The sequence below is a fragment of the Musa acuminata genome, chromosome BXJ1-6, assembly GCF_036884655.1.
Source record: "Musa acuminata AAA Group cultivar baxijiao chromosome BXJ1-6, Cavendish_Baxijiao_AAA, whole genome shotgun sequence".
In the NCBI taxonomy this organism is placed as follows: Eukaryota; Viridiplantae; Streptophyta; class Magnoliopsida; order Zingiberales; family Musaceae; genus Musa; species Musa acuminata.
Genome location: NC_088332.1, coordinates 46,494,021 through 46,521,097, shown reverse-complemented (window position 1 = coordinate 46,521,097; position 27,077 = coordinate 46,494,021). Strand labels below are relative to the sequence as shown.

The following is a 27,077-nucleotide window of genomic DNA, read 5'->3' as shown; positions in this document are numbered from 1 at the left end:
CAAGTCACGTTACTAATTTAGCATGATTGTTCAATTTCTAAGAAATTCTGTCTCATTTAGAGGTAAAGCGATAAAGCGATTGATGATTAATAAATAGACTACGCAAGTGTTTTCATATGTGGTAATAAATCTTATTAGAGAATTTTATTTTTTATTATTATTTTTAATTTCCAAGTTGTTCACTGAAGTTGAAGTTGAGGCTATCCGGATTTAGATGGAAGGAGCATGATCATTTTGAGGTGATGTCCTTTTCTATTTGATACTATGCCATGGCATTCTAACTTTCAAGTTATTTTAGAATAGTTGCAGTCTTCTATCCCATGTTGTTGATACAACTATCTGGTTGTTGTTGATACAACTATCAGCCTTCCTGCTTAGCAAAATTAGAGACTTCTAATTTCTTGATATTATTTCTTTCTCAAATTTCTTTTGCATCTTTAATGGTATTGATAAAATTATTTTATGATCTTCAAGGGTTCTAGAGATATCCAATAGAAAATCCTTTTATCCCATTACCTTTATATGCTTATTTGTATGCTTAACCAATCTTGTAATTTTAGAAAGCTTAAGCCTTTTTCATTTCAAACACCAAAAGTTTGGAAGTTGGCAAATTTCATACCACTTCCAAGCCTGTAGTTTTTTTTTTTTGTTGATAAATTTGATTTTTTTGCTACTCATATACACACATTATCAATTACTTGGATGTTATGTACTGTCCTAATTCAGATTGAAAAGTCAAATTATTAGAGATTTTCTCTCATAGAAAAGTCAATTTCAGCATCATCTTCATCTTATTAATTGGGATATAATTATTAAACCTAAATATCTGGAAGATTTTCATATTCATGATTTTTATCTTTCAAAATTTATTCTTGCTATTCCTAACATTTATCTTTCAAAATTTATTCAGCATGAAAGGGATTGCTACTTAATATGGATAATACTGTCAGCTTTCTCAATAACGATACCTGCTAAAATTTTGAATTTTTTATCACACTTCATTGGTTGTGATATTGCCAATATGATATTGGCATGGATTTAGTGATTCTCTTTAATGATATTAAGTGGATATGGAGACTTGATCCTAAATGATAATTAACTCTTGAAAAATTTGTGCTATGTTTTCTGTTTTTTATTTTTGTCGAATTTTTATTTTTATGGTATGTTGCCTAATCTCTACTTCTAAAAATCTCTCTTAACTTAGTTTGGTCCACTCTTAAATTACTATTTGAATAGCAATGTTGATATCACTAAGAGCATTTATTATATAGATATTTTGACTAGTGTGAAAACTCATGATGATGAAAGTTATAGTGGCAATAAAATCACTCCGTTGGTAATTATTTTTAGGATTTTGATATAATTTAATTTTTTTATTATCATATTCTTAGACGTTACGAGGATTGCTCCATCCATAATAGTCAAATTGAATATGAATGACTCCTATATGAATTTTTTATATTACTATAAGAGTCGGATGTATCGATGACTATTCTCATATTAGACATATTTGACAAGCTCCTAATCTTATAAAGAATATTCTTGGCATCATTTCTCATTTTTCTCCGGTAAAATCTGATAATTAATGTATAAATTGACTAACTAAATTTGTTAGGAGATACCTTCTTCCTATTGTAATTTTATTATTATTATTATTATTTATGAGCTGACTTTTGGAGCATAAGTAATGATTTGGCAAGGGCAGATTACGTCCTCCCTCCGCTCCCGAGATTTTAATTTTTAATTTTTAATTTTTAATGTGCTGACCTCCGGAACATAGGCAACCCCTTTTCGAGTTAAATACATTTTTATTTTTGGTAAAAAAAATTTATATAGCTTGGACAACAAAATTGGCCCATTCCAGCTAGCCTGGACCGGTCCACCTCTGATTTGGGTCCGGTTGACCGATGCGAAGCCGAAACAAAGCCACCACTTGAGGACTATCTGTTGCACGCATTGGCGATGTGGCCGGAATTCCCAAGTCGCAGTCACATTGGACGGGGAAAGGGTTTGGTGTAAGAAAAGATGAAGCAGCCGCCGTCGTCGTATCTGTACCACCACCACCACCACCACGAGCAGGAGGAAATGGAGGAGGCGGTGGCGGTGACCGTGGGGATGGAGGTGGACGACGCCGATCCCATCGAGATCCTCTCCGACTTCGACCGCCAGCAGCCCCCTGTCGACGTCGACTTCTTCAACTCCTTCGACGATGACTTCGACGACCAAGACCTTGCTTGAAGGCACGTGCTCTTCCTCCTCGTTCTCTTCTGGTACCATCTCCCCCTCCCCTCTTCCTTGAACGTGAAACCTCTTCTATTGTTTGTTTGTTTGTTAGGGATTTAATGAGGAGTACGCACTCATGGGGAAATTTGAAATTGTTTAATTATCGGAGATGCATTTATTTGTATTGCATGATTTCCAATCCATTGATATTACATCACAATATCAGGATATAGATATAATTTTCCATGGAAAATGAATATATATATATATATATATATATATATATAAAATTCATTCTACTCTGCACCTATTTATACATTCTTTTCTGGTATTCTTTGTGTCTTGGGTTGCGAAAATACTGCCTTTTTACATAGTTCAATGATGGCAAAAGATCCATTTAACCGATTCTAAACACTTGGAAATTTTGTTGTTATCCATGTCAACAAGCCATATTGTCTTTCCAGAAAAAGAAGCTAGTGTGAACATAGAAGAATGGAACAAATGAAACTGTGCTACATTGTGCGTAGAGATTCACTTAATGGATCTCTCATTACCTAAGCTATTATTATTTTGCTGGATCTTTGTTTAATTATTAGGTTTGAATGAAAATTATATAAGATAGTTATAACTAGCCATGCTTTATAAATTGGAGTGTTGGACAAGTATGAGTAACATGTTAAAAAATTTAGTGTTGATGAGATGTAAATGTATAGATGAATGTATGTGACTAATAGAAAAGAGAGAAAAATAAATTTTATCATTTGCCAACAATTAGGCCGGCCCAATTAGAGGATAAAATGAAAGAAATGTTCTAGTTAGATAAGATGAGTTGATTGGAACTTGTGGTGCGAGGAAAGCTAAGGTTGAGTTGGCAATGAGGTTGACCTAACAAAAGTTTTCTAGAGTTTAGGTGAATTAGATATATTGCATTTCACTGAGTAAATGATGGAAAAAGTAGCTGATTGTCGTTATCGTACTTATTATCAATTTCTGTCGTAATATCATAGAGTAATTTTAAAAACTTTCATGATACATCTTCATCTCCTGAGTTTAGAATCTTTTGGAGAATTTGTTTTTCACACAGGTTGATGTGTTATTGTTCTGTGATGCCTCGGCTGAGTTGGTGCGAGGTGGAAATAAGGTGACATGGAATTCTGTCAGATTAGTTGGTGTGGAATGTTTCTTATGGAGTCTGTCATGGTATCATGCTGCCATGTGTACGTATGTGTATCGATTGTCATGCTATAAAACAATTTCAGAACTGATTATGTTTTGAACAGCAGAGTTGCATAGCTACTATAATGAATCGGTAGCATGTTGGACTGAGCCAATTGTTTGACAATTTAAGACAGTAATGTTACCCTCAACATAGCTTAGTGGTGGGTAAAGATTCGTGCAACTGACTTAAAACAGTTGTGACCTTATGGCTCCTTCCTCTTGTTATTTAATTCAGAAACAGATGAGACTGGTTGGTCTCTACCAGAAAAACTGGGAACTGGGCCCCTTGTTTTAGAACATTGGTGCTGGCCTCAATATAACTCCGTGGTGGGAAAGATCCATGCAGCCTGCCCTAGGTAATTGTGATCTTACAGTTTGTCATTGTTATTGATGGTGTATCTGGTGCACAATGATATTGGTATTCCAATCATGGCTTGGTAAATTCCATTTCTTCTCTTATAATTTTGCTGTTTTCTTTTTGTATCTCATTATTTTTTTTCTTGTTTTGGTTTGCTCAGTTATTGAATTAGGAATCTCATATCGGTGTTTCGAATAGCTTTAAGAATTGATTGTAGTCAACTTGATCGCCTAGTGACTTTTCCTAACAATTTGATGACACAAAAAGGCTTAAGACTATACTTCATGGTATATGTTCATCCTGTTAGTTTGAGATTTATAGTGAAATTTATCTTTTGTTTTGGTTATTATTGTTATTTTTAATTTCATTATTGAGGAATAATGAATGTGTGGTTGTTGGTCGCCTAGTTGTACGATCCAAGTTCAAATGATGTTATATATAGTATTATTGTTTATATAAAATATAATATTCTTTCAAATATATTTGTTAAATCTGTAATATGATCAATTGTTGTAGTGGATCAACCAGTGATCCGAAGAAGCTTGGACGCTTAGGTGATTATTTATTTCTGTTAACTATTTTTCCAATTTATCTGCTGCTTTTATGTAATGATTCATTATCTATTCACTGTATTCTTATGTTAAACATCCCACCACTTGGAACATCACAGGAGTGGTGCGGACACTAGGATACATCTTGATGATCGAGATGGTGATGATGATGCTTATGATAGCATTATTAGGTGATTCAATTTTGTAGTCCTCTGGACAGGTTATATGGGTTGAGTTCTGTTCACGCAAATCCTTGACCAATCCCTTTTGGTCCAATTGCCAAGTATAGCCACCCAGGAAGTGGAACTTGTATATGATTGGTCAATTCATCAAAGAAGAGATTGACAGTCACAACAGTTCTATCACACGGATGTTGTTCTTCTTTCTTTAATTTTTATACTTGCGGACAGGATGCATCTCATTCTTTCTTATAGGTGTAAAATAGGTGTCATCGATGATTTCGGACCTCCGTTCAAAGGTTTACTTTTCACTTCGAATAAAAATATGTTTTCAGCAGTCGTTTCGTTTTTGCTTGGCCACTCTTTTTTGTTCAGAACATCCTCCAAATCAAATGTTTGACAAATTGACATGCAGAATGGAGTGCATTATGCTACGCAGTAATTGTTCTTGAGGAGGAGGTCAGTTGCTTCATCTTTATTCCTAGTACGTTTTTGTTTCATCTTTGTAGGGACAAAAGGAACATTAGGCTTCCCTTCCCACAACGTAGCCTAATAAGAAGTATGTCTATGTGACTCAAGTTTTATTAATGACTGAGAAACATATCAGGTCAATAAGCAGCATAAAAGGAATTTAAAAGGAGGTGTCGCCTCCTTTTAAAATTTTTATAAAAAATATATATTGATTTTTATATTATATTATATATTATATATTAATATAATATAATAATATAAATATATATATATATATATATATATATATATATAATTTTATATAAAAATAATATTAAAAATTAACTGAACTGTGTGTCAAGAATATTTATTGATTTTGTATGCTAAATACTTCTTCTAGAGATGACAAAAATATACTGAAGCATATTTGCTATGATTTCTTCAATACACAAACAATAGAATTGTTGAGACTATCCTCTGGAAGAAACAGTTAGCATATAGAATCAATAGGTATTTTAACACAATTCAGTTAATTTTTAATATTATTTTTAATAATATATATATATATATTAATTTTTATATTATATTATATAAAAAAAATAAAAATTAAGATATATTTTCTATAAAAATAATATTAAAAAATTAAAAAGGAGGCGACGTCGCCCCCTTCCTCTTCTCCTTGTTTGAGATGACAAGGAGATGAGGAGATGTCGCCTCCTTTTAAATTATTTTCATGCTGGCCTATTCTGTTTCTCGATCATTAATAAAACTTGAGCCATGTAGGCATACTTGTTGGGCTATTTTTTCTTGAAAACGTATACACGACTAGTGCTCATCTTTTTCTGTTCAATTAGTACATTTTCACTTCCACTAATGATAAAATATCCTCCTTAATCATAAGGACACTTTTCAAACACTATCAATCCTTCTCATACCTCTGGTACAAATTGCAATAACTTGAGTAGAACATTATAGGACACAATGAATAAAATACAAAGAAAAAGAACGATACAATTATACAGCTCAAAAGAATCAATTCCTTTTCCAATAAATACTTTTAGTAAGTCTCGAGTCTTTGCAACGATTTCACAATCCTGTCCTTTCTTGATGAGGATTTTAGTAACATCAACTTATAATGAAGCTGAATAAATCAAGTTCCTCAATGTTGTATTTTGGGGAATAATTTTATAGTTTCTCCATTTGATTCGGTCACCATAGGTTTTCTCAAGAATATCCGATCGAAGCTTATCTTGTGAATGGTCTGCACGAGGACAAACTAGGACGACTCAGAAGTGGGAAACCCTTATTTTCTAGAACAAATTCGACAAAAAAGATCATTCAATTCAAGTTGATAGATTGCACGACAAGAAGTGATAGAGCACGATGTTCCTAATCAATCGACCAAGAAACCGATGTACATATCAATCGCTACCACTTCCAATCAACGAGGAAAAGAGAGGGGGATCTCATCAGAGTCGGGCTGGCGATCAGGGTGGTGTTGGCGCTCAGGGTGTATCTCGATGTCGGCGGACTCATCCATGATCTCTTGCATTGTGTTCTTGATGAACTCATCGAAGGAGTCGAGCTAGTGGTGCACGAGGCCGTCCTCCTCGAAGTAGGCGCTGATGGCTGCTAAGGCGTCCTCCTGGGTGATCTCGTCGTCCTCCATCGTGGCATGGTCGTCCGCCATGGTTCCAAAATAATGGTTCGAGGAATGGGTATACGATCGAAGGAGGAGGATTTGGGAGAAGCCCTAAAGAGCAGAGAGAATAGGCATTAGCAGTGGAAGAGGCAATTAGTGAATGACACGGAAGAGGCGAGATATGGCCTTTAAAGTGTGCTCATCAGGCTGACAGAGCTTCTGGAAGGGTTTGTTACGGGGGGAGCGGGTTCAACGAACCTAAACGGAGCTCAATCCTATTATGGGCGAGCCCAGATCGAGTCAATGCGGCCTGGTGGAACCATAACCTCAACCCAATTCAAACAGAATCACATTCAACTTGAGCCGTATGTCGAAACATAATAAAGAAGAAATAGATGAATTTATATATACAACATAATAGGAAAAAAAAGATGAAAGATAATACATCCCTAAAATGTATGTCTTGCGAGCGATGCGTTCACCTATATTAAGTTTGTGAGATAATACATCCCAGGATGAACTGCGACGCTTGACATTGGCTATAAATAATAAGTTTGCGAGCACGTGGCATTGAAGGAGTAAGGTGAGGAATTTGCATAAGGTTCAAGGTGAGGGGCGTCTATGGAGTGTTGGAGGTCGATGAAGCAAGTGTTTTGGAAGCTAAGGTCGGAGTTGAGGGGCATGGCGATGCAACTGTGGCACATGTCGACAAGCTTTGCTTATGATCCATGTAGTTACTCTCGGACGTTTGATGATGGTTTCCTCCATGACCATCTTTTGCAATGTGGAGAGTAGTAACTCGAGGTCTACACACTTCACACATCTCATGACAGCTCTCCATCCTTAGCCACAGATTTGGCAAACAGTTTCACTGAATAAGTTAAAATGCATCCTCTTAGTGCTACATTTTTCATATAGTACCTTGGACATATGTGGCATAAATGTCAATTATTTCTCCTTTTAACTTCTCACACTTGATGCTCTTTGAGAAGCCAAGAGAGTGTCCCTCTATAGCTCTCTGAGCTCATCAATGGCATTGCCCCTGTACATATGACTTGAAAGAGCTAAATCTATCTTCCATGAAGACTGGGTTCGCGAAATAAAGACTTAGTTTCTTAGTTATGTTACTTAAGGAGCGTAATTAATTATGTTTACCGGAGGAGATTCTTTCCTAATTCTATATTTTACATTGACAAATCTATCTCCTTTGAGAATTGATTAGTCATGTACCGCTTAAAGTTCCAAAATACTTGTATGACTGTAAAATACCAAAATAATTTAGCGGCACATCATAGCTCACTGTATAATACTAAAATAAATCAATTTTGATTATATGACAATACAAAGGGCGAGTGAAGCATAATCCATGACTTCATACAATGGGAGTTTTAAAGAGTTCTGAGATGAATGACGTTTGTTATTCTATGCTACAATCATTACATTGCACGGGAAATATCAATGCTTCCATATATGGAAAGAAACATCATCTTACAATTTATTTAGACAGCTCGATCACGAGACCTATCCTTTTATTAAAGATAAGATAAAGTATTATTGTATGACACGAGGAATATTTGATTACAAATCAAGGCATGCGAAAATTAATAAGTTTAGAATAAATAAATGGAGAAGCTGGTTAAAGGGTCATTATCAATATAATTTTTCTCGGAGCAAATGTTCTCGATTAGTATAAAAAAAATGGTGAAATAGAGTCAATCAACATTATACTATTCAAAATAAAGAATTAATAAAATTGTATTCATTAAAAAGAAAAAGACTGATTAATTCATTACATGAATGAAAATTTTTATGCAATGGATATATCGACGAGTTAAAAAGAAAAATTAAAAAACACTACAGATATAATATTTTATCATATGAATATATAAATTATGAGGATAGTAAAGACTCATACACACTGAATCGTTTTATGTATTACTAAATATAACTATTGATGATTACCTAAAAAAGGATATTTAATTGATACCCATAAAAATCTGGATAGAAAATATTTGTATTATAGAATTCTTCATTTTTGCCTTAGAAATAATAATAATATTGAGGACTGGATCGATAGGTATATCGGTACCGAAATGGATAAAAATACTAAGACTAAGACTCATCAAAATTTTTTTTTTGATTGGATAGGAATAAATCGAAATTTTTTTACCATATCAAATCTAGAACCTTGGTTCTTCCTAAAATTTTTTTTACCTTTTGATGCATATATGATTAAACCATGGGTCATACCAATCAAATTACTTCTTTCTAATATTAATTATGAAAATAATATTAGTCAAAATCAAAATAAAAAAATATTAATAAAAATCAAAATTAAAAAAGTAAAAATCAAAATCAAAATAAAAAATATTAGTAAAAATCAAATAAAAAAATATTAGTAAAAATAAAAACTAAAAAATATTAGTATCAATCAAAATAAAAAATATTAGTAAAAATAAAAATAAAAATCAAAATAATATTAGTAAACATCAAAATAAAAAATATTAGTAAAAATCAAAATGAAAAAAATATTAGTAAAAATCAAAATAAAAAATAGTAAAAATCAAAATAAAAAATATTAGTAAAAATCAAAATAAAAAAAGTAAAACTCAAAATAATCATAGTAAAAATCAAAATCAAAATAATATTAGTAAAAATCAAAATAAAAATATTATTAAAAATCAAAATGAAAAAATATTAGTAAAAATCAAAATGAAAAAAAAGTAAAAATCAAAATAAAAATAGAAAAAATCAAAATAAAAAATAGTAAAAATCAAAATAATCTTAGTAAAAATCAAAATCAAAATCAAAATAATATTAGTAAAAATAAAAATCAAAATAAAAAAATTATTAGTAAAAATCAAAATCAAAATCAAAATATTATTTGTAAAAATCAAAATTAAAAAAATATTAGTAAAAAGAAAAATCAAAATAATATTACTAAAAATCAAAACATCAATAACTTTATTAAAATTAATTTTCAAAATTCGAACCAAGAAAAAGAGGGTCAATAAAATCTTGTACTAGATCTACAAAAAAAAAAACCAATAAAAATATCCTAAAGAGGATTACAAATGATCAAACATTAAAAAAGGTAAAAAAAATAATCGAAGCAAAAGATGGAAAGAGAACTAGATTTTTTCCTAAAAAAAATATTATTTTTCAATTAAAATAGGATGATCCCTAGAATAGAAAAATGATTAATAATGTTTTACTAATATTTAGAAAAATTATTATAAAAATCAAAATCAAAATAAAAAATATTAGTAAAAATAATAATAAAAAATATTAGTAAAAATAAAAATTAAAAAAAATATTAGTAAAAATCAAAATAAAAAATATTAGTAAAAATCAAAATAAAAAATATTAGTAAAAATCAAAATCAAAATAATATTAGTAAAAATATAAATCAAAATAATATTAGTAAAAATCAAAATAAAAAAATATTAGTAAAAATTAAAATCAAAATAATATTAGTAAAAATCAAAACATCAATGATTCTATTAAAATAAATTTTCAAAATTCGAATCAAGAAAAAGAGGGTAAATAGAATCTTGTACTAGATCTACACAAAAAAAAACAAAAGAAATATCCTGAAAAGGATTGCACAAGATCAAACATTAAAAAAGGTAAAGAAAATAATCTAAGAAAAATAAAGAAAGAGAACTATATTTGTTCATGAAAAAATATTTTATTTTTCAATAAAGATGAGATGAACCCTAAAATAAAAAAAATGATTAATAATGTTATGATATATTGTCTCATACTTAGATTGATAAATCCAAAGGAAATTGTTATATCCTCGATTCAAAGAGGAGAGATACATCTGGATGTAATGCTGATTCAGAAGCTAAGGGTATGTTAATAAACAACTTTTCTGAGAAATCTTGATAAGGGTTTCATTAGTTAACCATGACATAATATATCGATAATAAAATTAGTCATTTAACAAATGTGAATTTAGACTTCTTAAGAGTCTTTGTTCAACAATTAGGTAACCATAGAAAATAAGGTGAGGATAGTTCAAGCGGGTGAAGTTAAATACCTTATTGAGCTGATAGATCCAAGCTCATGAATGATTGACAAATCCGTGGCTCTTTTGGCTAGTCTATCGATAATTCCTGAAGGACACCTAGTGATTACTCAATAATGTGGTATACCACCACTAGTAGAGATCGTTGAGATAGGCTCTGCGAGGGGAAGGGAAAACGCAGCATCGACCTTATTGCAACAGTATTTGAGTAGTAAAAATTTTTGAAGTCTAGTACTGCAAGAAGGTGTCATGCCACCTTTCATTATGCTTGCTCAATTTGGAACACCCAAGGCGAAGGAAACGGTTTGAAATCTGAGCTACTTATTCTTGTCTTGTGTCTTTCGTTGAGTATTTTTCTTTGAAGGAAAAGATGTATGTTATAAATAGAAGTGCTTTTATAACATCATTTGCTCTAGTATATTTTTGTCAGCAACAAAGCCTAATGCTCAAAAGATAATTATTATTGGGATCTCGCCCCGAATATATGTAAGAGTAATGTCTTGGCCTAATGAACCCTGAGAGCAGTAACATCCACGCACACAAGTACTTGGATGTTTGTGCTTATAACGGAGAAACATAATAGACCAGTAAGTCGCATATTTGCACCTATATATATTAATTTTTATATTATATTATATATAAAAATATAAAAATTAATATATATTTTCTTGGATGAGATATTTGACCTCATTCTTCCATGATTTTTCAAATTTGTCATTGTAAAATAGAGTTTCAGACTATGACATATCCTGCTTTACAAGCACCACATATCTTAAGTCACTTGCGCAGTTAGAACGAGGGGATCGGACAAAAAGCATTCATGAATCTATCTACATGAACTAGGATAAATTGCGCATTCATGCCAAATCTCCATTGTTATGGGATAGATTATCTGTGTTTATTGTTGAAGCTTGCAAACATCACTCTCCTTCAAATAAGATGATGATGTGTGGATTGTAAATGAACATGGTATGAATGTTGATGCACATATTGTTGTTCATACTCTCAGGTGTAACATCAACTCCTGCTTGTATTTTTGGACTTTTCTCATATCACCTTTTTCATGTCGTGGAAATATATCTCATATGCAAGGATATATGGATCCTCACCACCCACAATTATGTATATGTTACGTATGAATAAAGCATCAACGAAAGTAATCTCACATCATTTTCACACTAAGCTTTGTTCTCATCCTTAGAAGAAGAATCTAAGAAAAAGAAAAGAACAATTAAGGATACATTAAGTGTGGAGACCCGAGCATTCACGACAAGATTAGGAAAATAAGAAATTAAAGACCTTTAGAAAAGATAAAATTATATCAAAAATAAAATGTTTATCGATTTCCTCAGGAGAAGTGCGTGTGTTCCTTTACTGGGAAGTAGTTTTAGTTTGACATGCTCAGCCTCATCAAAAACATCGTTATGCTTGATCACTATATGAAGGGTCCTCTCTGTAGAGGGAAACAATACGTAATCAAATAATCTCTGGCATTCTATGCACATTCTTGTCATTATTCACTGCCCTAAGGGAGAGACTACAGTATATTACATTTTTGTGATGCATATAATGCAACTTTTGGATGATAAGTTGAATAAACCTATACAATGATACAACCCACGAGTAGAAGATTTGTTACAAAGAACAATGGTGGAAAAATATGATTAAACAAAGCTTCTTGTCTAGATTGCCATCTCTATCCCTTGACAAGCTCTGGCCCTTGATCAGCAGTAGAATATTGCCAACTAAATAGGAAGTCTTCCATAAGCCATGAAGCTTGCACTCTCAGTTCGTGCCTTTTGTCTCTTCTCACCACTGCTCCTTACTATCAACGAGAACAGCTAAGTCTAGGAGGATGGTGTTGCATCTTCCTCCTCGTTTGGTGCACTCGTGGGTAATGTGGTAGTGGCCTGCCCTGGATAACTGTATGTCTTAAATACCTTTTCTTTGTTTTTGTTCCAACAGTCTTTTGCCTGCTGCTCGGCAAACCTTCTCTTGCTACACAAGGATCAAAAAGTCAAAATACAGCAAGAAGCCACAAAAAGAGAGAGAAAGAGAGAGAGAGAGAGAGAGAGAGAGTAGACTAGAACAATCAATCATGTTTTAAGTAATCATTAAAGATATGCTTAATGTGAATGCAATAATGGAGAATTTCTTCGGATTCCTTTTTCAAGAATGAAAGTTATACTTGTTCATTCATCTCGATTACACCATGTTGCAAGTTTTCTTTCTTTTTTTTGTTTAACATACCTTTGACATTTTCTACCAAGATAATTGTAAAATAAAAGAAAGAAAAAATTGTTTGCTGATGAGTATGCAGCTGTTGAAGAGTATTTTTTCTAAAACAATAACGAGATGGATATGTGCCTTTTGTGACATGCTTAAATAGTGTTGCATGGTTTCCAATGCAAAGAAGGCATACCTGAATCGGACCGTTTGAAAATTTTGATGTCGTTCTTTAGTTGAATGAAAGTGATGTATACACCAGGCTCAAACTGCTCAACCAATTCGGCTTCTCCATCAGTGCTTTGCCTAGAGCTTAAAGGTGATTTTAAGCCATTGTCAACGCTATGTTGCAAAGTAGATTCTCTGTTATCAGGAACCACTAACTTACTACTGTTTTGAGCACCACTTTCAATAGCACTCTGTGATAATTCCAACTCATACCTAGTGTCAATTCCCTCATTTGTCATGTGAGATTGAAAATTAGATGAAGAATCCATTGTCGAAGATGAAAAGTCTGATCTAACATGTTCACTATGCTTAAGGAATGTTTCTGCTTGACCATGCATGATGCCCAAGCTTTCACAAAACTCAGAGGTAGTTTCTCTGCTATGTCCGTCAGCTTCAAATGAAAATAGTAGCCAATAAAAATGACAAAAAGAATCAGTAGAAAAACTGTAACAATGATAAATACAACAAAGTATTATGATTATTTTGTATAAGCTACAATAAGCATGTGGTTTCTTCAAAAATAGTAAATTTGGTGGAAACCAGATATGTTACAGCATTCTGTGATCTAATTAGAAACTATTTATTTCACAGTCTGGCTGTAAAGAGATAGGAATTTGCTAAAACTGTTCTATTGAAAGTAAAATAAAAAAAATTAGTAAAAATCAAAATCAAAATAATATTAGTAAAAATCAAAATAAAAAAATATTAGTAAAAATTAAAATGAAAAAAATTAGTAAAAATCAAAATGAAAAAAATAGTAAAAATCAAAATAAAAAATATTTGTAAAAATCAAAATAAAATAGTAAAAATCAAAATCAAAATAATATTAGTAAAAATCAAAATAAAAAATATTTGTAAAAATCAAAATCAAAATCAAAATAAAAAAAATTAGTAAAAATCAAAATCAAAATAATATTAGTAAATATAAAAATTAAAAAAATATTAGTAAAAATCAAAATCAAAATAATATTAGTAAAAATCAAAACATCAATGATTCTATTAAAATAAAATTTCAAAAATCGAACTAAGAAAAAGAGGGTTAATAAAATCTTGTACTAGATCTTAAAAAAAAAAAACCAATAGAAATATCCTGAAGAGGATTACAAAAGATCAAACATTAAAAAAGGTAAAAAAAAATAATCCAGAAAAAGGAAAGAGAACTAGATTTTTTCCTAAAAAAATATTTTATTTTTCAATTAAGATGGGATGACGCCTAGAATAAAAAAATGATTAATAATGTTTTACTAATATTTAGTAAAAATTATTAATAAAAATCAAAATCAAAATAAAAAATATTAGTAAAACTCAAAATAAAAATAAAAATTAAAAAAATATTAGTAAAAATCAAAATAAAAAATATTAGTAAAAATCAAAATCAAAATAATATTAGTAAAAATATAAATCAAAATAATATTAGTAAAAATCTAAGTAAAAAAATATTAGTAAAAATCAAAATCAAAATAGTATTAGTAAAAATCAAAACATCAATGATTCTATTAAAATAAATTTTCAAAATTCGAACCAAGAAAAAGAGGGTCAATAAAATCTTGTACTAGATCTACAAAAAAAAAAAACAAAAGAAATATCCTAAAAAGGATTGCACAAGATCAAACATTAAAAAAGGTAAAAAAAATAATCCAAGAAAAATAAGGAAAAAGAACTAGATTTGTTCTTGAAAAAATATTTTAATTTTCAATTAAGATGAGATGACCCCTGGAATAAAAAAATGATTAATAATGTTATGATATATTGTCTCCTACTTAGATTGATAAATCTAAAGGAAATTATTATATCCTCGATTCAAAGAGGAGAGATACATCTGGATGTAATGTGAATTCAGACTTCTTAAGAGTCTTTGTTCATCAATTAGGTAACCATAGAAAATAAGGTGAGGATAGTTCAAGCGGGTGAAGTTAAATACCTTATTGAGCTGATAGATCCAAGCTCATGAATGATTGACAAATCCGTGGCTCTTTTGGCTAATCTATCGATAATTCCTGAAGGACGCCTAGTGATTACTCAACAATGTGGTATACCACCACTAGTAGAGATCGTTGAGATAGGCTCTGCGAGGGGAAGGGAAAACGCAGCATCGACCTTGTTGCAACTGTATTTGAGTAGTAAAAAATTTTGAAGTCTAGTACTGCAAGAAGGTGTCATGCCACCTTTCATTATGCTTGCTCAATTTGGAACACCCAGGGCGAAGGAAACAGTTTGAAATCTGAGCTACTTATTCTTGTCTTGTGTCTTTCGTTGAGTATTTTTCTTTGAAGGAAAAGATGTATGTTATAAATAGAAGTGCTTTTATAACATCATTTGCTCTAGTATATTTTTGTCAGCAACAAAGCCTAATGCTCAAAAGATAATTATTATTGGGATCTCGCCCCGAATATATGTAAGAGTAATGTCTTGGTCTAATGAACCCTGAGAGCAGTAACATCCACGCACACAAGTACTTGGATGTTTGTGCTTATAACGGAGAAACATAATAGACCAGTAAGTCGCATATTTGCACCTATATATATATTAATTTTTATATTATATTATATATAAAAATATAAAAATTAATATATATTTTCTTGGATGAGATATTTGACCTCATTCTTCCATGATTTTTCAAATTTGTCATTGTAAAATAGAGTTTCAGACTATGACATATCCTGCTTTATAAGCACCACATATCCTAAGTCACTTGCGCAGTTAGAACGAGGGGATCGGACAAAAAGCATTCATGAATCTATCTACATGAACTAGGATAAATTGGGCATTCATGCCAAATCTCCATTGTTATGGGATAGATTATCTGTGTTTATTGTTGAAGCTTGCAAACATCACTCTCCTTCAAATAAGATGATGATGTGTGGATTGTAAATGAACATAGTATGAATGTTGATGCACATATTGTTGTTCATACTCTCGGGTGTAACATCAACTCTTGTTTGTATTGTTGTTCATTCTCTCGGGTGTAACATCAACTCTTGTTTGTATTTTTGGACTTTTCACACATCACCTTATTCATGTGGTGGAAATATATCTCACATGCAAGGATATATGGGTCCTACCACCCACAATTATGTATATGTTACGTATGAATAAAGCATCAACCAAAGTAATCTCACATCATTTTCGCTCCAAGCTCTGTTCTTGTCCTTAGAAGAAGAATCTAAGAAAAAGAAAAAGAACAATTAGGGATACATTAAGTGTGGAGACTCGAGCATTCACGACAAGATAAGGAAAATAAAAAATGTAAAGACCTTTAGAAAAGACAAAATTATATCAAAAACAAAATGTTTATCAATTTCCTCAGGAGAAGTGCGTGTGTTCCTTTACAGGGAAGTAGTTTTAGTTTGACATGCTCAGCCTCATCAAAAACATTGTTCTGCTCGATCACTATATGAAGGGTCCTCTCTACAGAGGGAAACAATACGTAATCAAATAATCTCTGACATTCTATGCACATTCTTATCATCATTCACTGCCCTAAAGGAGAGAATACAGTATATTACATTTTTATGATGCATATAATGCAACTTTTGGATGATAAGTTGAATGAACCTATACAATGATACAACCCACGAGTAGAAGATTTGTTACAAAGAACAATGGTGGAAAAATATGACTAAACAAAGCTTCTTGTCTAGATTGCCATCTCTATCTCTTGAGAAGTTCTAGCCCTTGATTAGCAGTAGAATATTGCCAACTAAATAGGAAGTCTTCCATAAGCCATGAAGCTTGCACTGTCAGTTTGTGCCTTTTGTCTCTTCTCACCACTGCTCCTTCCTATCAACGAGAACAGCTAAGTCTAGGAGGATGGTGTTGCATCTTCCTCCTCGTTTGGTGCACTCGTGGGTAATGTGGTAGTGGCCTGCCCTGGATAACTATATTTCTTGAATACCCTTTCTTTGTTTTTGTTCCACCAGTCTTCTGCCTGTTGCTCGGCAAACCTTCTCTTGCTACACAAGGATCAAAAAGTCAGAATGCAGCAAGAAACCACAAAGAGAGAGAGAGAGAGAGAGAGAGTAGACTAGAACAATCAATCATGTTTTAAGTAATCATGAAAGATATGCTAAATGTGAATACAATAATGGAGAATTTCTTCGGATTCTTTTTTCAAGAATGAAAGTTATACTTGTTCATTCATCTCGATTACACCATGTTGCAAGTTTTCTTTTTTTTTTTTGTTTAACATACCTTTGACATTTTCTACCAAGATAATTGTAAAATAAAAGAAAGAAAAAATTGTTTGCTGATGAGTATGCAGCTGTTGAAGAGTATTTTTTCTAAAACAATAACGAGATGGATATGTGCCTTTTGTGACATGCTTAAACAGTGTTGCATGGTTTCCAATGCAAAGAAGGCATACCTGAATCGGACCCGTTTGAACATTTTGATGTCGTTCTTTAGTTGAATGAAAGTGATGTATACACCAGGCTCAAACTGCTCAACCAATTCGGCTTCTCCATCAGTGCTTTGCCTAGAACTTGGAGGTGATTTTAAGCCATTGTCAATGCTATGTTGCGAAGTAGATTCTCTGTTATCAGGAACACCTAACTTACTATTGTTTTGAGCACCACCTTCAATAGCACTCTGTGATAATTCCAACTCATACCTAGTGTCAATTCCCTCATTTGTCAGGTGAGATTGAAAATTAGATGAAGAATCCATTGTCGAAGATGAAAAGTCTGATCTGACATGTTCACTATGCTTAAGGAATGTTTCTGCTTGACCATGCATGACGCCCAAGCTGTCACGGAACTCGGGAGGTAGTTTCTCTGCTATGTCCGTCAGCTTCAAATGAAAATAGTAGCCAATAAAAATGACAACAAGAATCAGTAGAAAAACCATAACAATGATAAATACAACAAAGTATTGTGATTATTTTGTATAAGCTACAATAAACATGTGGTTTCTTCAAAAATAGTAAATTTGGTGGAAACTAGATAAGTTACGACATTCTGTGATCTAATTAGCAACTATTTATTTAACAGTCTGGTTGTAAAGAGATAGGAATTTGCCAAAACTGTTCTATTGAAAGCAAAATAGATATAACCACTAAGTTTAGATCCTTTTGTGCAATTTGCAATTCGATATATCAATTTTTTGTGGTCTAATAACAATATGAAGCATATGAGTGAAATGTTCATAGATGACTAGCTAGATGGGGGTTGTGAAAGCTTGAATCAATAGCATGCATGATCTCTGTGTGGACAACAGAAATAACATAAGCTCCTTTCTCCTTGATAAAACTCCCTCACATAATAAAGAAGCTATAGATAAGTGCAAACCAAAGGCATGATAATAAAAAACTTTTCTGAGAAGTCTTGATAAGGGTTTTGTTAGTTAACCATGACATAATATGTCGATAATAAAATTAGTCATTTAACAAATGTGAATTCAGACTTCTTAAGGGTTTTTGATCATCAATTAGGTAACCATAGAAAATTGCAGTCATTAGAAAGGCCTACTAAGAATTGACTGCTGATAACAAGAGAGCATGGAAGTGAATTTGCATCCAATACCATGAATTATACCATGAGACAGTGATATCAATGAAAACATTGGAACATTTACAACTTTCTAAAGAGTATAGGTTACAGAAAGAATGGTGTACATGTTTTCATCTTTACAAAAATATTATGTATTGTTATTTATAAGGGTACCTGAGAATCAAGAGACTTGATGACTTCTACAGCAGCATTGAATTTGGCAGATTCATCTTGAGCTTTCTTTTCTGAATTCTGCAAGGCAAGTTCTTGTACTTCACATCTTTTTTTCAAATTTTTGACCTGGAAAAGGGCACAGAGATGTTCTTAAGGTTGCAAAGAACAAAAATGAAATGACATCTTCATACTAATTAAAAGCTTGCTTTTGCAGCATACCTGGGCTTGCAACTTTTGGAGGTCCTGTTTTTGTAGTTCATTAGTCCTTGTGAGGCTATCAATAATGCTTTTGGAGAATACTGGAGTTGCAGTGCGTGGAGGGCTTGGCTTTCTTGAGTAGGGTGATGTAGGCTTAGAATTTACAGGAGGTGGAGGTGTCGATGTTACAATTGGTTTTAAAGCGGTTTGAAGAGCACTCAATGAGCTGGTAAAAGAGAGATCTTTCAGCTGCAATAGCGAGGGAACTTGTGGAGCTCTCAGTATTGACAAAGGATCTGATTTAGTCTCAGTCTTCATTGATTTAGCTTCAACATATTTGAGTGGTTCTGTATTAGATGATAATAGGAATTTTGAAGGTCTTATATCCCCTCGGTCTGACTTTTCCCTGATATCAATGGATCGACGAGGAATTACATTCTTCTTATTACCTATCAAGAAAGTACCAGCTTCAGCAGCTTTAAGTTTTGAATAGCAAGAATCACATACACGATGTGGTTTGCCTGGAGTTGGTGCCAGTGCAGCTTTCAACACTTTTTTGGAACTACAAGCATGGCAATGTACCAATCCACAATTATAGCAGTTGTGTCTCTTTCTAGTAAAACCAAATGCTTGTCGACAACCTGAGCAAAGTGACTGATCAGCACCAGATATCCATTTATGGATACAAATGCAAGCTGTAAAATTTGAACCACATGATATACTTTTCACATGCCTATCTTTAAGAGCTTCAACAAGGGTAGGTGTTTTCCGATCTTCGGTATCACCATGTCCCAGTCGGCCATTAGAACCTTTGCCCCATGTGTATACTTCACTGCGTGATGTTAGTACTGCAACATGGTAAGCTCCACAAGCAATCTCTTCAACTAATTCACCAACCAGTCTTTCTTGTACCAAGCAAGGAACCCTGCCATCAGATTGTGGGTTTCCAAGCTGACCATGAGACGTACTGCCCAGTGTGAAAACATGACCAGAAGTGGTGAGGCCAATAGTTATGTTATGCCCACAGGCCAGCTGATGAAAGTTATAGTCAATAAGTGAAGGAACACAAGTAGGGACCAAACGTGCTTCCTTATCACCATGACCTAGACGATATTTGTCACCATCACCCCAAGTAAATAATTTACGAGATATGACATTGACACCAGTTTGCCCCATTACCTCTACGATGGCTGCAGTATGCCACACTCCGCATGCAACCTTGATTGTCCTTAATCCACTCAAAGATTCCACTTCCCTGGGGCATGCTACAGTCTCTCGGTCACCATGTCCAAGGACACCAAATGTTCCGTCTCCAAATGTATATACTTTTCCATTGGAAGTAGTTAGTGCCGAATGCCATGTACCACATGCAATAGACAGAACTTGAAGTCCTTCTAGAGGGCCAGAAACTTTTTTTGGTATCCAGTGGCTGACATCATTGCCATGACCAAGAAGTCCAGTATTATGGGTGCCATCTCCCCATGTAAACAAGTCACCGGCAGTGGATATAGCACAAGTATGATACTCACCACATGCAACATAATCCATATTCCATAGTACCAACGACTCAACAAGACGGGGCCGACTTACATCTTTGTCATTTCCATGGCCTAGTTGCCCACCAGATTCATCACCCCAAGTAAATACTTCCCCTTGCCTTGTAACAAGTGCAGCATGTCTAACACCACATGCAATTTGATGAACATCTAAAACTACATTCGATTCTAAGGATCTTGGAATTAAAACATCAGTTCTTGAACATATTGAGTTTGTTGATCCATCTAACAAAACTCCATCAGACCATACTTCCCCCCACACATAAACATCACCTAAAGATTCAATATCATCGGGTCCAGAACCTTGACTGGAAGAACTAGGGGCACTTGAAACACTAAGCCGTACACCATCTCCGTTACTTGCTCTTAGTTGCATATTTGCATTATCTGACCCCACATCTGACCTTGGTAAACTCGCTGAAATATCACGATTATGAAATTTTGTGCTGAAGCCACGGGATATGCTCAAAGTGCTTTCTAATGTTACACCATAAGGACGACCACTTGAAACAGAGTCTCCATCCTGAAGAAAAGAAATAGTTAGGATAGTTCTAGTTATAATTCATCAAGAAGAAAGATCTATCTATTCTTTGCCAAAGCTATAGCAGTAATAAGAGCAAGTCTAGTACAGTTAACAGAATATCTACTCTTCATTTCATAAGAATTTTTTTTGTAGTTATATAGTCTAAAATCAAGCTGGTAATATATGTACCTAAGTTTGCATCCCAAAAGTAATTATCAGAACTTTAACTTAATTTAATTGGGCTTTGATCTAATTTACAGCTAAAGTGTTATAAAAAGAAAAAGCTAGAGGTAACCACTTCACTTTTGTGTGGGTATAAATTGTTGAAAATTTTGGCTAACATTGTACAGGTAGAAAGCTAACCATCTAATCAATAAAAACAAAATAAATATAATCAATGTATTTTTTTCCAGTGTGGTTGTTCTTGAATCTTGTCATAATACAGAGTACTATTTGAAAACCAAACAAATTGGTTTTTTCTTCAATTTAAAGTCAAAAGACAGGCACTAGGATTGGTAGCTAAAGGTACATAGCTCTCATGTCATATAAAGTAGAAGTAAAAATGCTGTGGTAGCATAAGTTGAAGAAACCTGTTTATAATGAAAAATCAATATTAAACCAGAAAAAAAAGAGTCAGGCCTGACTTTTTGCTTATTGTAAAGATACAAACTTACATCAGAGAAGAAAACCCCATCACTGTGGCTATCAGTTCTAGAATGTTGATGTTGTCCTGTAGATATCAGAGCCTTAAGGCCCGTAATCCACACCTCTAGCTCACCTTGATCCTTGCAAATCTATGCAGAAGGAAGATATATAGTAGAGTCACATTCTACGTAACAGGCTAACAGATGACAATCGAAAAGTTGTGATTGTCTTGTATGCTAACCAGATCAAGAGATCTTTCACCGTTGTTATAGATAAGAGAAAATGATAAGTAGTCTTTCTCAGGCCGCAAGTATCTCCTAAAAACAGCCTGTTAAAGTCAATAATGAAGAAAAATTAGACTTTGGTAATGATGACTTCTTGCTGGCAAATTCTGCTTCATCTTTTGAACACTAATGGAATATTACTCAGTTCCAAACTAAGTAAACTTACAGTTCTCTGTCCAGGAACAATTCGTGTGACAGAAGCCAATTTAATAGCCCTCTCTTTCTTATGAGAAAACCAAACCAGTGTTGTCTCGTCCTGTGAATGCTTAATAATATCAGGAATTTTTTCTAAACATATATCACAAAAAGTAAATTTGTAAAATGAAACAACTAAAGGCTGAAGAAGTAGATGAGAAAAATTACAGAACACACAAATATACATGTGTGTTTGTGTGTTTGACAATTGAAACATCTGATAATAAAATGTATTCTATCTGCAAAATATCTAAACATCATATTATCTTAATTAGAACAGTAAACTTCACTTAACTTTCATATTTCTATTTAGTTGTAATTAAATCTTAGATGCCAATTATAAACGCTAAGCAGAATGTGGATAACTACATATGATGAGAAAAACATAATACTGACAACATACCTGAACAAAGCACAACAGATAAATTTGATACTGTAGTATGTCTAAGGTTCTCATGCTATTGGCCACAAGTTTAAAATCAAAATTGAAATCATGCTAAAATGGATGATTTAACAGTTTAATCCAGAAATAGTAATAAAATCTAGTCACCGTCGATGTAGCTCAGTTTCCATACAAGTTTCAGAATTTTGAAATTGACTTCCATGCAAACTCCTCATAAGATTAGAATCATTTATGATACCTTTATTGCTTCCTTAAACCTTTACATAGCTTTTAGGATAGGAGTCTTACAATGTTTTGTAAATTATTTGTTTTTTTTTCTATTGCCACTTCTCGAATTGGTGAATCATTTTCACTGGATGTTATGCCTTCTACATACAATTTGCTTCTTATGTCAGAACTTGTAATTATGATGGTATCTGATGGCTGCTACCAAGTCTATGAATCTAAATTGCTCTCATTATTTGAAATTTTTGGTTTTGGGCAAGTATACAGACACCAATATGGTTGACATGACAATTGGTCATGAATATTTAAAATAAATAATGGAATATTTTGATTTCATGTAGTCTATGTAGCCAAACTCATGTGGATGGGACAAGGCTTCTGTATGGGAGTTGATGTTATCATTGAGCAGGTATCCTCTAATGGCTCCTACTTGGAGCCCGCATCACTTAAAATGTCAAGGATAAGGGTTCAGATTTTTTTTTTTTGGTATCTTTTTCAGTGAAAGTTAATTATATGCATACAGTTTTCTGGCAATTAATTTTATTTTTGTATAAAGTTGAATTGAAAATAAAGAGTTGCTTTGTTTTCCTTTGGTTTCTGCCCAAAACATGATTCTCTTTTTCTGATTTCCTAAAACCTAGAAGATTATGATGCCTTCTACCATCCAATAGGAATGAAAACATAGATGAAAGAAAAAGATAATGACTGAAATCAGTAATTTTGATGATAAATATTATTGATGCTAAACTAGTATATAGTGCTTATTTTTCTTTTAACTACGGTTGAATCCAACTAAGTATTTTCATATACCGGTGGAGATACTATAGTAATGTGAGAGTCACAAACACTGTAAATTTGTTTCTGATGTCTATATACCTATATAGTAATAGGCAAATAATATAAGAACTACAATTGACCCTCCAGATTATGTACAAAAGGATGAATGCAAGGATTTTCAGCTTAGTCTAAAATTAATAATAATACATATTTTCCGTAAAACTTCAGCATCCAATTATTGGCAAGGTTTGGGATACAGAGCCCGAACTCCATTTCATAAAGTGCTTGTACAAAAACATAACTTGATAAAAATAAATAAATATCAGGAATCAGACATAACATGATAGTACAGTAACTCACACTAGAAATTCTGAAGGGGCAGAGTTTAGGCTTTCCTTTCCGATTATACTTAATTAACTGGGTGCCTTTCTTCAATGCAACGAGTGCCTTAAACAAAAAACTTATGAATAAGAAAGTAACATTCCTATCAAGACATCTTTTTTTAAGAAATGACTGCAATACAGATCTAAGGAAATAGAATTTTCAAAACATCATGGATGAATCATGTAAAAATCAATCAAAAAAGATAAATTTTACAGAATTAAATCAGTTATGATCTTAATTATACATATTCTTCTTTAATAATTCGTACCAAAAGCAACAGTTAGGCTCCTATTGGCATATACTTGTTATTTAAATATAAAATCAAGACACAAAATACTCTTTTCATAAAACTTCTCAATCCGTGCATTATATCTCCAACATAAGGCAAGATTTAAAATCATTATTTCGCTAAATACAATAACGTCAATTTACCACCAAGTCGGTGCAATAGAAGATAGAATAAACCAACACAACCTTGGCTTGCAAATATTTCAACTTTAAAACAAAATAACAAAACATCAACAAAGAAATTGTAGCAGCCTACAAAATTGGGATAGCAAATATTGTTTTGAGATGTAGCAATGTTATGAAAAAAATGGTTCCAGAGCTACATCATTTATGTGCTCTTTGTTAACCTAAAGATTCAATGCATCTACCATATACATAAATATGGAAATATTTATTTGTTCATATTATGCTTTTGTTGGAATGCATCTCCTACAATCTTTCAGGGAAAAAGGTTTAGGATCTAGAAAATCTAGGTGGATCCAGTATATCAAAAAAATTGGATGAAACTTATATATGTAAATGACTAGCACCAAACATCACATGTTCTATCATGTCTTACACTTTTTGCACTACTCCAGCTCTAATATCAACCTTTAGTTGATAGCTGTGATCATCAATTGCAGTTGACCTGGATATGTATTTGTATCCTATCTACAGCTTTGATGTTGTATCATATGCAGTGAATTGAGGCATTGCTCCCCTTCCATCAAATAGTAATAATTACTATGATGACAATTCTTGTTGTCGTACGACACACTCTTGCCTCTTCAAAATATCAATTACCTGTGAAGAATGGATGATATTCATATAGTTTTTACTTACATGTGTTTCTAGCATAAGAAATTTGGTGGAGCGATTCATCCACATAATTTATCCAACAAAAATAAGTAATTCAAATTTCATTTATCAAAAATGAGCTGTTGATGTACTACAAATAGATTAAAGATACAAAAAGATGCTTAGCACAGCTTAGTAAAAGCCTTATTGATGCAAAGAATTCAGATGTCAAAGTTCCACACAATAGATCATCCCTATTTGGTTAACATCGAAAAAAGTATTTATTCTTCTAAATTACTAATTACTTAGGGGACAAGCATGACAATGAGGAACATTAACACTTTGGAAATATAATTAACTATTTGATAAAGCCAGATGATCTTGCACCGACACCCAATTAGCATTCAGCTAGCTCTCAGAAGAAGAGGAGGACTAGGATTCTAATGAGAAGCTAGATGCATAAAGTGTTTTATTCTAATTCTAAACGCATGCTATTTAAACAACTTCCGAAAAATAAAAAGAGGAAGGAGTAACTCTATAATTGTGATGTTTATTATATTAACTCAGAAATCTTAAATGAACCCAAAAATATGAAGACTATGTGGAGCATACTGTAAAGAAGCAAATGAACAATGTCTAGACATAACCTAATGAGAGAAAAAGAACAAAAAAAACAGAACAAAGGAACCACCTTCATGGAGACCTAGGATTATTATTATTATTATTATTATTATTATTATTATTATTATTATTAAGGTGTAATGGAAAAGTTCCAAAGAAAACAAGCTAATATTCTTTATTAAAAAACTGAAGAAATGAACAGAACTATCAATGCAGTCATGGTTAAACTTTGGATGCAGAACATATCATTCATCGATCTCTCTTTTGCCTAGCGTCAATTTTTCAACGTCTAATCTCACAGTTGACATATACCAAAACTAACATAGTGCTATTTTTTCTCACACACATTGATGCATCCCGGAATCGTGAACAAAGAAAATAAAATTGATATTATCTTCATAAACCAAATATTCATTACATTGAAATGACACAAGAAGCAAGCGAATAATAATAAGATAACACATTAAAATAAATACTAAAGATGCCCACCGGAAGGGATTGAAAATATCTAGAATTCAATCTACAAAACCTACTTGTTGTATGTCACGGTCGGGGTTCCCATAATTGGCCGGATCTGCCATTCCATCTGAGAGGACAGTCGGGTAGAATTAGGAAGCGGAGCATCAGAAGCGGCATTCCTCGGCAACCACCACGTCTCCATCGATGAGAAGATGATGATTCGCCTCCCAGCCCACGCCGGCGCCGACGCCTTCACCTAACATCAATCAAACCCCTATCGTTCCTCCTCCGATTCTTCCTCGAGAAGGCCGCTGCCGCTCCTTCTCCGATCTCATCACCCCTGATCAATCACCGCTGAGGAGGGTAAAGAAGAAAGGAAAGAAAGACTAGAGAGGCTCCACCTTCAAAACCACCGATCGATCCGTGGCCTCCTCCCTTCTCTCGGACTCATAACGAAAGAAAGAAGAATGACATCAAATGACATAAAGATTTGGGGGAATGGTGGACAAGCGTACGTTGAAGTTGGATCAACAAGACAGATGGGAGAGAGAGAGAAAGCGAGAGAGAGAGAGAGAGAGAGAGGAAGAGGGGAGCAAAAGACTCTCTTTTCGTGTTTTTGGCTTCCGGCTTCCTTCTTTGTTCGTCCGCTCATTGTGGGAAAATTTTAAGGTGGAGACCCGAGTCCCGAATTTGGCGAGCACGAGTCAGAATGGATGGTCAATCCCATCTCGCATCGCAAAGTCTCTACGGATGGCAGCATTTATATCATAGTATGTCCGAAATTTAGAAACCTTAACACGACTAAAAGCAAGATAATATAACCAGAAAGATGGCCATATAACTGAAATCAGCTGTAGAAAACACATTTCGGCACCCGAAATTGATTGATGTTGCATTCAAATTATGAGCAAAAAGAAAAAAAGAAATCTAATGTTTATTTTGCTTCAATGATAATGGAGAAGCTGATTTGTGCC

The 27,077-nt window shown here is 33.0% G+C and overlaps 1 protein-coding gene and 1 long non-coding RNA gene across 5 annotated transcripts; one reads left to right on the top strand and one right to left on the bottom strand.

Annotated features, from left to right (window-relative positions):
- Positions 1-1,891: 1,891 nt before the first annotated feature.
- LOC135677406 (uncharacterized) lies at positions 1,892-3,549 on the top strand. Its single transcript, XR_010514684.1, has 2 exons — positions 1,892-2,270; positions 3,308-3,549. It is a non-coding gene; the product is annotated as an uncharacterized LOC135677406 (long non-coding RNA).
- A 12,954-nt stretch (positions 3,550-16,503) lies between these two features.
- LOC103989932 (PH, RCC1 and FYVE domains-containing protein 1) lies at positions 16,504-26,759 on the bottom strand. Of its 4 annotated transcripts, none has more exons than XM_065189715.1 (10): positions 26,505-26,759; positions 26,178-26,443; positions 23,935-24,021; positions 22,141-22,230; positions 21,932-22,018; positions 21,720-21,839; positions 18,988-21,045; positions 18,769-18,894; positions 17,472-17,896; positions 16,504-17,061 (listed from the first exon to the last, which is right to left on the bottom strand). In XM_065189715.1, the coding sequence occupies exons 2-10, from the start codon at positions 26,223-26,225 to the stop codon at positions 16,911-16,913; spliced, it is 3,192 nt and encodes a 1,063-aa protein (XP_065045787.1). In that variant the 5' UTR covers positions 26,226-26,443; positions 26,505-26,759; the 3' UTR covers positions 16,504-16,910. The 4 variants fall into 4 exon arrangements, with proteins under 4 accessions (XP_065045787.1, XP_065045788.1, XP_065045786.1 ...); XM_065189716.1 differs by having other exon boundaries at positions 17,472-17,639; positions 17,718-17,896; positions 26,178-26,758; XM_065189714.1 differs by having other exon boundaries at positions 26,178-26,759.
- Between the last annotated feature and the right edge of the window lie 318 nt (positions 26,760-27,077).

Bases quoted from the DNA above. Each gene is read 5' to 3' on its own strand.
- LOC103989932 (XM_065189714.1), bottom strand. From the start codon at position 26,225: ATGGCAGATCCGGCCAATTATGGGAACCCCGACCGTGACATACAACAA. The intron at 22,019-22,140 runs GTAAGTTTACTT...TGACTTTAACAG, and splicing joins TTGTTCCTGGACAGAGAACT to GCTGTTTTTAGGAGATACTT. The intron at 21,840-21,931 runs GTTAGCATACAA...CCTTCTGCATAG, and splicing joins GTGAAAGATCTCTTGATCTG to ATTTGCAAGGATCAAGGTGA.